This window comes from Boleophthalmus pectinirostris, unplaced genomic scaffold (assembly GCF_026225935.1).
Source record: "Boleophthalmus pectinirostris isolate CB_2022bp ecotype Guang Dong unplaced genomic scaffold, ASM2622593v1 HiC_scaffold_20, whole genome shotgun sequence".
NCBI lineage: Eukaryota > Metazoa > Chordata > Actinopteri > Gobiiformes > Gobiidae > Boleophthalmus > Boleophthalmus pectinirostris.
In genome coordinates, this window is record NW_026571153.1 from 16,691,151 (window position 1) to 16,703,093 (window position 11,943).

The following is an 11,943-nucleotide window of genomic DNA, read 5'->3' on the forward strand; positions in this document are numbered from 1 at the left end:
TGATAGGAAATAGTAGTTATTATTGTTATTATAGGAAAGTGTGTTTAAGTAGTTCAAATGATTAAAAGTCAAGTGAAATGCATTTTCTCATCAGATAATTATAGTGGTGTGGCCTATCTACAAAATCAAACATTTCTTATTTAACATATGCTGTTTACATAATTAACTATGTCTCAATTAAAAAGAATTATGCTTCTAATAACTGTGCTACACTTTAATATAACATGATGCTAAATGTAATCAGTTGAAAAATATACTAATATTTATTTTTGACAGTTTTAGTTATTGTCCTATTAAATTTGTTGCCATGTCGTGTGTTTTCTTTCTTGTCTCCCAGCAGTCCTGGTACCTGGGCGAGCTTAGTTCCATTCCAAGTGTCGAACGGGACTCCGATTCTGCCAACAAATGTCCACCAGAACTACAGCATAAACATCATTGGTGAGCCACTGGTCCAGGCTGAAACCGGGAACTGAGTCCATTTCACAGAGGCTGGATTAGGACCCCCCCTCCCCCTTTCAGATGGTGGACATGTCGACCCGAGATGGTGGAGGTTTGGGGGGATGTTTTTTGTTTTTTGTTTTTCTTTTGGGTGGTGCATCGCAAGCACTACAGGTGTCTTCAGCCATGGATGAAACCAGCAAGCAGTATATCCACGCTGCACAATCTAAACCCCCCTCCCCTGTATTTTCCTCCTGTGACCCCGCCCCCCAGAGAGCCCCTGTGATTGGACGTTGGCCGAGAAGACGAGAGCTGAAGCAGGACGGAGGGAGAATCATAGGCTTCAGGTCTGCTGTCTCCAGCCCACTCCAAACTCCACCAACCACCAGTCAGTCGTTGTGTGCAGGACTTTCAAATCCATTCAAATACTGTGATGTATAGATGCCTTAATGTTTTATTGCATGACACTCTAGTCTCTTAGTGGTAATCTTTTCCATGTTGAGGGATGTTCATTGACACACGTGAAGGGGTGGGTACAACCTCTGGCTGGTGGACGAGACTCTACACTGTCTCACTGTGTACCCCATAGGAACAAACATGTGAATTCAGAGTGTTTCTTCTTCCGTTTGATTTCAGTTTACTGTGATACGACTCTTTGTTCAGACAAATGTGTTGACTTGTTTATTCTTTACTTCAATAATTAATGTAAACACAGAAAGAGTTGAGAACTCTTTATGCGGTTTTCAAAAAACACTAAATGCTCGGCCTGAGATTGAACCCCTCATAAAAGAATTTGCGACTCCTTTTCAAAAGGACTTAAAAGCGAAAATAAGGAAAAGAGGCAAGTGCAATTGAATTTTTGAAGGGAAGCTATCAGTCTGTCAGCCCTAAGACTCTAAAACAAAGGGGATAATTATTGAATTGTAAATTGTTTAAATAAACATACAAACTCAAAATTCAGTCACCTGTCCGTGTGCTCAAAGGAGGAAACATCAAGGCCGTTGAAGGCAGGCACTAAGCTACCTGTTCAGCAGCACTTCTTTAATGCTTCCCATCAGAATGGGGAGCTCTTATTTATTTTTGAGGAAAATGACAAAATAGTAAAGAACTGAAACACAGCGTGTGTAAAAACGACTTCACTTTTGATGCTACGATAAGATCAAGAGCATATGCATTTGGCCATCAGCTTCTAAAGCTTATGTTTACAGAATATAATATGGAATGCAAAGTATTAATCATGGACAATTCATGCAAATGTACAGTAAGCTTATGTGAAAAGCTGCGGTGTGTGCAAGGTCACCCACAGTGGAAGAGGTTTCAAACTGAAACGGTTATGAACCAGGTGGTGGCAAATCCCTGAAATCCAGAATTGTGCACGGCATGTTCACAGCCATTGCCTCTCCAATCCTGACGTATTTATACAGGAAATCTCTCCAATATCTCTTAATTTGCACGATGACATATAGTCCACATTACGTGCCTTGCCTTTGAATATAGAGACATCACTACACTTGTTTTTGCTGCATTTATCATTATAGAAAAATTAACATTTTTATGATAAGAATTGTTTTGTACTCTGAATGAAATTGTTGATTTTTAACTTCATGTACTACTCTATCTCACAGTTACATTGCATATCAAGGCTGTGTATAGTTGCCGTTTTAAAGTTTGTAATCAACCAGCATTTTTTCAGTATTTTGGTGGTTTTTCTAATAACCTGTCATCTTTTTGTTTTCCTTTTATTTTCAATTCTCATTTCGTTCATCTTCCAGTTACTATTGTGGAGGGTGGACTCAGAATTATGAAAATTATGCAATACCAAGTTTTGCCTATGTAGGTAGTGCTTATAGATGCGTCATTATTAGAGGCTAGTTTGGAGATAGACAATATTGTAATGCATTTATTTTGTTGATATTGTTGTTTGTCATTGTTGATGTTGATGATGTTGTTGTTGCCGTGGGTGATTTTTCCTTTTTTATTGACCAAAGTGGGGACTGCTTTCTATGCAGTATATGACAAGGTCTTTTTAATTTTTAACAAATCAGCCTACCGAATGGCGGCGAGCCCATGAATTTGAATTTGAGAGGGAATTTTATTTAATTTTTAGTATTAATTGTTCAAAATGTACCCTTGGTCTTACTATGGCTGCAAAGTCACTGATTGGTCTACTGTGACACTTCCTCTAACTCTCCACTTGGGGTGCTAGCTCGCAACATTGACTCATTTATCACAGGAGAGACAGCTTGACTTGAGTTTGACAATCATTTTGAGAATCGTTTTGATATATTTTTAGCTTTTATTTTCGCCTGTTCTCTAATTTTGTTCCCTATAAGGATGGAAGACTATCGCCGTTCAATTTCGCGAATGCAATTTCCCAAGTAGATGCCTTAAACACAACAGAGAAGTGGCCTGTGATATGCGCAACAATCACGCACCACCTACTGCTGAGCGCTGTCCGAATCAACTACAGACAGGCTCAGGCACGCCTTCAGAAAAAAAGTATTTTATAAGTATTAAATTTGTATAAATGTAAATATGATATGCACATTACTGTATGTCAAATCCTTCCCCAGCAAGAATAGATGCTTAAATAGAACCCAGTAGAATGAAAAACATAGCACTTAAATATAGCACATAGGCAATCATCTTCTCCCCGTTATGACAGTGTTCAACAATAAGTGGTAACATTTTAGAATAACTTGCACTATTTGGTATAACACTGCAATTTTAAGTCAGGTGCTCTGCCTTTTCTTTTGCCATCGTCCATTTACTTTTACTAGGCTAGGCTCTGGTGGTGAAGTGTATTGCCCAAAGGCAGTAGGTCAACCCCCAGCTGTTTTCTTCCTCTTTCTAAAATTGAGGGTTTTACTTTGTGTTTGCAAAAAAGCATGTTTGTTAATCAACTTTTTAAAAATTATCTTGTTTATCTATTAGATGCCTTTAAGTTGCATTGATACCTGTTGCGATTTGGTGTGTTGCCCAAGGACACATCAACAGTATGTATTAAATCAGAACGGGAATCTAACTATCAATGTTTTTAACCTATTGACCCATTTCACCCTTATACTACACACTTTTGCAGTATTGTGGAGTTATTCTAAACTGTTACCGACCAACCTCTCAGGCGTACAGCAGGGCATTATTTCTTATCTCAATCAAGTTTAATGTGAAATTTCCTTGTCGTCTTTTTTGCACTCTTTCCCTACAATCGTGAAAGACAAACCCTCGGAGAACTGGCGGCGTGTCTCCAAGTGCTATCAAGAGGGCTACTATACGAAGCAGGAAGTAAAAAAAATTTTATTCCCTCAAGTCAAGCTCCATCTCTCCAACTTCACCCTTATGTAGAAAAAATTCTAGAAAAAGCCACCCCGTACTATGTGCACTGTTTTTGAAATTTCTTTTTTGATTATTATTTTTTTTCTTGTGGATTAAAAATTTGTAAGTGCTTTGCAGCCTATGGCCATTGGAGACCCCACTGAAGTGCATTGTCCCCGAGTGTGTGTGTGTGTGTGAATGCGTGTGTGATATGTGTCAGGGTCACTGTGTATCTGAATAGGAGACTGTACATAAGGGTAAAATCCTGGCTGATGGCAGTAGAAGTGGCAGCTTGGTGTATGTGTGAGCTAGAGTGCCTCGGACACTAAACGTAAAAATGAGGGTCTTTCTATTAGAAATAAAAAAAAAATATCCTGTAATATCAAAGACAGGAGTTTGTACACTGTAAAACTTTATCTCTTAAGCCCTTATTTGTAAATCTTCAGTTTTTGGGGAAAATTAGTCAATTCCATTTTAGGAAATTTTGTGTTTTTTCGGAGGCTGGATTTGAGTTAGAACTCTCCAGATTTCCCTAAATATTATTAGAGTCTAAAGTGTTTTTGTTGTATTTGTAAAATCAGAAAGCAAGGGGAATCTTTAGAAATCAGTAAAAAAAACAGCAACCATGAAGGCTTTTTTAATTATTGCTATTATTATTTCTGAACCTAGTGCTTAGATATTTCCATGTGGGAATCATAAGTATTTGAATTGTTGTTCTTTCATTAGTGTGGCCATAGCGAGTGATGTGATTTACGCATTTTGTTTATTTTTATTTTTGGAAATGGGTGTGATGAATTCTTGTCCAACAAGATCTTTTGTGGTGTGAGTGTGTTCTTGTAGCAGCTGGGAGGTGTCACGTCACTTAACCAGTAGAAAGGCCCCAGATTGCACCTGGAAAAAAAGAAAATTAAAAAAATACGTGAAGCAGGGTAAAAACTGCAGTGACAAACGTCCTTGATAAATTTCTTTTTTGTAATTTTTATTTTTATCAAATCTATTGCAACTTGACTGGTGCTACGCCTAGTTTCGGATGTAACTCGCCAACATTGAGCCCGATTTGGTCTTAAGAAATGTCACTCAAAATTATCAGTAAATGCTGATTTTGCACTTTCCGTAAATCGCCGGATTTGAACACTTTGTTTGCAGGTGCTTGGGAATAGGGTACTGTACCTTCCAGCTGGTAGTATGTGTCAAGCAAATACTACACAGGTGTGAATGCAGAAAGAGGCTGTAGAAACGTTAAATCAGTGTTCCACCTATCAACATCTTTCTAGAGCCTCATGATGACAACATTATTTTCTTTTAAAAAGTATTATAATGTCAAACAGGACAACTTTATGCAAGGAGGACCTGTGGCACTCATGCAATATGTATGAAAAAATGTCTACATGCAGACTTTAAATTGCTTTTTTGTTTTTCCTTTTCTTTGTACATCGAGCAATACACTCACACTTGTTCCATACTTCTTTGGCTAGCTGCTAGTCACTTGGCATCAGGTTGTTCCTAAAAACATGAAAACCAGCATTTTTACAGGATGTAACATTCACCAAAAGAAGACAAAAAAGATAGCAATGCAGTGCCTGTCCAAGCTGTCCAAGTGTCTGTTGTATATACTTGTAAAATGTGATAATTAACTTTCATATGTGACAAGAACATGGCATCATGCAGAACCCAATGTGGCATCTGGAAATTTGCTTTTGTTATTGTTCATTTTGTGATTTTATTTTGAGAAAACATGTCCGCACACAATGCCCACATCAAGCTTGCTTAAAATTGTACTTCTGTTCAAGGGGATATGAGTTAATGCTACATGATAATGCTAACAGCGCAGTGAAAGGTGGAAATAATGTTTTTTTTTTCTTTTTTTTAAATAGAAAAAGTCACAGTTTTTTTTTTTTTCTGCAGGGCTGACTTTGGTTTTATTCGGGGTCTTGTGGCACTTTTACTTCCCTCTGCGCACACGTGTATTTATGATGCAAGGTGGATATGTACAACAACAACAACAACAACTAAACAATATGTAAACTGTCTCCAGTAGTGATTGTAGTAACACTGCAAGTGTGTGCAAAGGTCTATGTATGTATCTGAATGTACGTTTTAGATGACTTTTTTGGGAAACTTTTTTTTTGTTTTGTTTTTATCTTATCATTTACAGTTTAGGAGCCGCAGGTGTCCAATGTGAACTGTACTATAGTGAAGGCCTTGATATCCCTTCTTCTTTTATTGATTTTAGAAACGCCAAGCTAATATGGGCAAGCGCCTCCAAGCTGGTTACATTTGGTGCAGGGGCTAAAATTGCCACAAGATTAAAGTCAATGTAAATAATGGCTCAACTTTTTGTGATTGTTACTGTTATATCCAGCCTATACTGCTAGCAGCTGTTTTTACTGCAGTCAATTACTGGAAGTGGATATATTTCCTATGCAAAACTGTTTAAACAATAAAATGAGCTATGCTACAGAGATGTGCCATTTCATTCTTTAGGACTTTAAAATTTCCAAGTATTTGTTTAAAAAATTCAGTAGAGGTCAAGTATGAAGTAAAAGTGTTGACAGTTGGTTACTACAACTAACAACTACTAATGGAAATGTGAAAGTTAAGTCACACCAAATCTATAAACGCTACTTCATTTAAAAGTGTGTCATGCACTGTGCAGCTTTTCTGGTGAAGCTGCAGATAACAGTAGCATCCATGGAGACGAGCAGGTAGCAGACCCAACTTGGAAGATCTATTTCTTTCATAATATTGGTCTATTGAAGGTAAATATTTGGCATAATTGACCAAAAGTAACTTGATGCTGTTCTATAATATGGCAAAGCAAACAAGCTACATTATAGCTTAAGGCAGTCATTATCAAAGTCTGCAGTGCCACTGCCTCTGTTCTGCAAAGGTGTAAAAATCCCATGTGACCCACCAGTAATAATTTACACTACATTTAATACAATGTGGAAGGTTAAAATGTATAATTATACCTGTAGGCTTAATACTAATATAAAGCAGTAAATGTAAACAGCCATATCATGTTGATTTCAAAACTCAATTTCTTTTATACTTGTTTTGGAAACAACCTTTGCAACGCCTCTGTGAGCCCCCAGGGTCCAAGGACCCCACTTTGGGAATCACTGACTCTGTCCAGTCAGTTGCTGAATGTAAAGGTGAGGCCAACGAGTTCAGCATGGTTCTGCTGCACTTAACTAGTTTTCTTGTTTACTTCTAATTTAGGAGTTAGCATTGCTAAATTAAGCGTATCTCTTTAATTCAATAATAAATGACACGTGTTGGCTATAAAACATACAATTAGATCTATAGCAGGCTCATTTCACTTACAAGAAGAGTCAGATACCCACGGTACGCTAACAAATCTCAAAAACATGTTAGCCACTCTCCTATTTTGACATATCGGTTTTGTCATTTCTCCTACTTGTAGTTTCCAAGACAGTTTTATGGAAATTTTCTGATCAGGTAAAGTTTCATACTGTACGTGCACTTTTTTTGATCACGTTGCTAAATTGGGCTAACAGTGCAAAACAAGGTTAGCGCCGTAGGGTTGTGCGAGGACACTGTCAGATCAGAGCACTATTTAACTTCAGTATTAAACTAATTGGATTTCTTTGATTCTCAGAAGTGTGTCTGTGACAGTATTTCCTGAAAGCAAACATTAGTGTTGGTGTCCTGGAGTACTCCCATGACCCCACATACCCACGGGGCCTTTATCGTAATTCTGCAGCTAATCTACAGTAAAACCTCAATCCCTGAGGAATGGGAGACAAGAGACCGGAGCCGGACCGCACCGGGTCGAACAAGGTAAGACCCATGTAGGTCACTATGCCACATATGAACAAGCTAAAGTCTAATAAGCTTTCCTAATGGGATTGTGAACATGGACCAGGCAAAACTTAGGATAAGCAGACAATTAAAGTCTCATTAAGAAGCTATGCAATGTGTTCAAGGCTGCAGCTGGTTAAAGACAACTGGCGCTCATAGGCCTGTATGAAGCATGGACCAGTGCACTAACATACCTCCTAAAGACAGGATTTGTTAATATTTCAGAAATGTGTCATTATATTGCAAAGAATGTTTCAATGAATGTAGCCTACTCAAAATGTATGATCAATTAACATGAATTATTTTGATCAAAAGGCTTGCATACATAAACAGAGGGATCAGCAGCAGAGACTTGACACATAAATGGCTACAGCGGGAGTGAGGGACCTGGGGCTGTGACAGTCATCTTGACAGCCACCCATAGACCATATACAGCCTATGCAGCCACCATAAAGTTGTCTAAGACTTACTTGAATCATTTCTTGCTTCTTTTGTGGCAGTTTTGTCACAGCATGTTTGGGAATTTTCTTTTTGTAATGTTAATATGCAGCACCAACAATTTTTTCTATCAGCCAATACAAAGGTTAATTGAGGCCTTTATGAAAATATGTATTGGTAACATCTCAACATTCTTTAGGACAATAATACTTAAAACAGGTGGAGGGCAGCTCAAATGAATATGTTTGATATGGTTCGTCATTAATAGAAATGATCAGTTTCAATATGTGTGAATTTACCCTGGATATTTTATGGCAAAGTACAATGTGATCAAAAGCGATAATTGGTTCTTGCCCCCCATCTGGGGACATGACATCACATCCTATAATCTGACAGATGATTATTTTTATTTTTATATTTTTTGTTTTATAACATCATCATTTTACACATTACAAAAAATAACTTTGGCGCCTTTTTTGCACAAACTTTTGACAATCAATTATTTGTACCACTTCTATTACAAGTACTTGAGCCACATTATTCGGAACAGATCTCCCACTTGAGTGTAATTTCTGACCACTCTTCCCACCTCTGCATGTAGGTATAGATGATGAGGGCACTGCTTGTTGCACATTGTAGCCTATAGAAGCCCACCTGGCCTGAGGCATTAAACCAGACTTCATTTGGCTATCATTAAAAAGACCCAACAATGTGGCACGCTGATATAAAATTACCCGATCTATAATGGTAATCATTATGCCATTTATCAAAATTGGCCAGTTGAGTCAACATCTGGCTCCAATAGGAGTCGGTGAGGGTCTTGGCAGCGTCTTGTACCCTACATATTTTCCACTCTCTTTTATCAAGGCCTGCTGTCAGTGATTTGACGAAGCTAAATAGACGATGATTTGGTCCTATTATGTTACGGAGGGCTCAAGCATGGGAGATTTGTTGATTGGCTTTGTGTTTGTCCAGTTTTGAAGAGGTTATGCGGCGCCTTACGGAGATGTAGAGAAAGAAGGCGAGGGAGAGAGGAGAGGAGAAAAGCACACCACGTACCCTCACGCCAACTTGACCGAGCTAGTGCTGGACCCGAGCCAATGCTAGCACAAAGAAGTCTGTCACATCCCAGAGTTTTATGGGAGGGATATAATATTCATCTTGTTCTGGTGGAATCAGGTAATGAATTAATCTGATCCTCTCGTGACATCAAAGTCTAATGCACTTAAGCGGGAAGTCATTACGGCTCGAATCTGATTGGTTTATGGCCCCAGGAAGAATTTATATGGACAATGCAGGGATCAAGACTTCAATACAGAGAAATATAATCACAAAATAGCAGGTGAGGAGGTGCCACTTATATCATTAATTACGGTAATGCCAGTCAGGGCCGCTCCACTTAAATCTAACTTCCACCAGTGCAGAAGAGGACAGGAGCAGAATATAGGACAGTAAGGCCCAAGAGAAATTACTCTTTACAAACACAAGCACTATACGGTAATGTAATCAAGTTTTGATTAACAACCAACACTGTAGTGTAGCTTTTAAAATTATGCAACACTTGAAACCTACTAAAGATATGATAAATATGATGGTAACTTTTTATATAGTAGCCTACTTCTCCCTCACTTTTGCCTCACATAATTTCCTGTATCCAATATTACAAGAATATTATGGTTTTGCATGGAATGTTCCACAATATGGCATTAAACATATCTATCGCAGGTAGGGGTGTGCAGAAATATCAAAATATTGATATATAATATTGTTTACTTTGATGATACACTATCGATATCATGGGCTGTTGTATCTATATATCGCCAAGAGTATATTTAGTATATTTTACGCAATTATTTTGTTACAGAGCTACAGTTTTGTTTCTTGTTTAGACTAAGAAAACACATTTATGCAACGCATTTCACATTTTCACTGTTTTAATTATTAAAATGTTTGTGTTTCATACAAACTTTGCACAGGAAGTGGTTTAACAAAGACTTTTACTATCACAGCCATGATTTTGCCATTATTTTTTACTGAACTGTATTGAATTGATTTGAAATATATCGAATCGAAGATATCGAATCGAAAGCTCACTGCATCGAGATATGTATCGTATTGTGGTGTATGTATCATATCGGCAACTTCTTAATGATACCCGTCCCTAATTGCAGGTGTGTGTATTACTCAAAATTACCTAGGAAAAACTTTATTACTGTGAGAGGAGAGCATGGTCACCTCTCCACAGATCTGACCTGTAACTTGGCCTGATGTCATCATCTGCTTTTCCTGGTATGATGAAAATAGTCAGGTTTAAAGCCATACTGTGGAACGTTGTAAACAAAGAATTAACACTGTATATCAACAAGCAGCAGTCTTAGACCCTCCACCAGAACTTTAAAATATATTTTCACATAGCACTGCTCTTGTTGTATGCCTCATGTACTAAAACTTTCTGTGTCTGTGTATAGGCCAAGGTTTGGGAAGACTTGTCTGTGGATGATGGTACTTGCAGAGCCACATTATTCCCATGGTCGTACTTGGTTGGAGTGTGCACAGGTGGGTTCATTCTGAATAAAATACTAAAAAGAGGAGTTTGTGTGACAGAGGCAGCCAGCTTTGTGTTTGTATGTGCAGGTTTGTTTGTGGCATCTCCGGCTGTCTGCGCCTTATGCAAATGGGCAGGGGGCCGGGTGGGGACCATCCATGGGAAACTGCTGGTGCTAATCCAGCATGTTGAACAGGGGAGCACTTTTCAATGACACGAGCACCCCCACCTCTGCACTGTGTACCAGGCATACAAACATACACATTAGCCTAGCTGCACATATGTCATTGGTTCTGCAATTATGATGTAACTATCTATCAACAGTCATATGTGGGCTTTTTCTGATTTCCTGGACATTGGCTTGGACTTGGACAACTCTAATCATTTACTGGTCCATAAGGGCAGTTCCTTTGACAGTAGCCCACATATTACTGTGTAATAACAAAGGGTAAAATATAAATCATATTAAAATTCAATAGTTAAAGAAGCCTTTTTTCTGCTTGTAGTTATTATATATTTTTCTAATCTGTTATGCTTTTAATGCAGTTTTAACACTTTTTTGTGGAGACATTTGAAGACCACTGCTGTTTACATATATTTCCATATCAGAGTTTTAATGTTTGACTGAATAATAATAATAATGAACAATTTTCTTCTGCCTTATATTGACTGTAAATGCAGATTTCTTTCTTAGATTAGATCTGTTTTAATCCTATATTTTTTTTATTTTTTTTTTTTTTTTACTATTTCTTCCCAGCACTAAAGACAAGTCGTTCTGTCTCCATCTCTCTCTTTTTTATCCTTCTCTCACCCATTTCTCTCCCTCACACACGCATTAAAGTTGAACACCTGTTTCTTTTACTTACATTCGAACAGACATGCTTTAATGTGTATCTCTTATCCCACGATCGTAGGGCCTACCTCTGTCCGCCGGGTGTAATACCAGGGTGCTTTGAATGAGATAACAACAAGCTCCAGTGTACTCGCAACCTCTACACAGACTAATAACACGCTACAGCCGCAGTGCATGGCTTAGACTATGAAATTTATGCAAATGTGTGTGGGAATACACAGACCCAGCTCAAAGTGCTATTTAAGACTAGTGCGCTTCAGACAACCCTCCTTGTTTTATTCCCAGGGCCCTCTTCAAGTGCATTTTTGCAAACAGACTCTGGCCCCTACAGTGAATACAGAACATAGTCAAATATTTGTCTACCAAAGATGTGCGGAACATTTCAGTTTGTTTCTATTAACATACCCAGTTAAGCACAGGGTAATTTTAATTGGTAAATAGCGTAGGTTTTGAGATAGGATTTGGTTCTTCAGTCACAGTTGAAGGGATTGTGTGTTTTCCATTTAAGGTAATACTTTAGAAGAACTAC

At 38.0% G+C, this 11,943-nt stretch overlaps 1 protein-coding gene across 8 annotated transcripts in view; it reads left to right on the forward strand.

The window, feature by feature from the left end:
* Positions 1 to 6,215, forward strand: part of LOC110159339 (nuclear factor 1 B-type) — a 111,350-nt gene extending 105,135 nt beyond the window's left edge. For 5 of the 8 annotated variants that reach the window (XM_055156674.1, XM_055156673.1, XM_055156679.1 and 2 more), the window contains one exon: positions 338 to 6,215. In XM_055156674.1, coding sequence (XP_055012649.1) covers positions 338 to 473 — 136 coding nt within the window. In that variant the 3' untranslated portion in view covers positions 474 to 6,215. The remainder of the gene's footprint in view (positions 1 to 337) is intronic. The other 3 variants (XM_055156680.1, XM_055156677.1, XM_055156678.1) reach the window with 1 other exon arrangement.
* Positions 6,216 to 11,943: the final 5,728 nt, after the last annotated feature.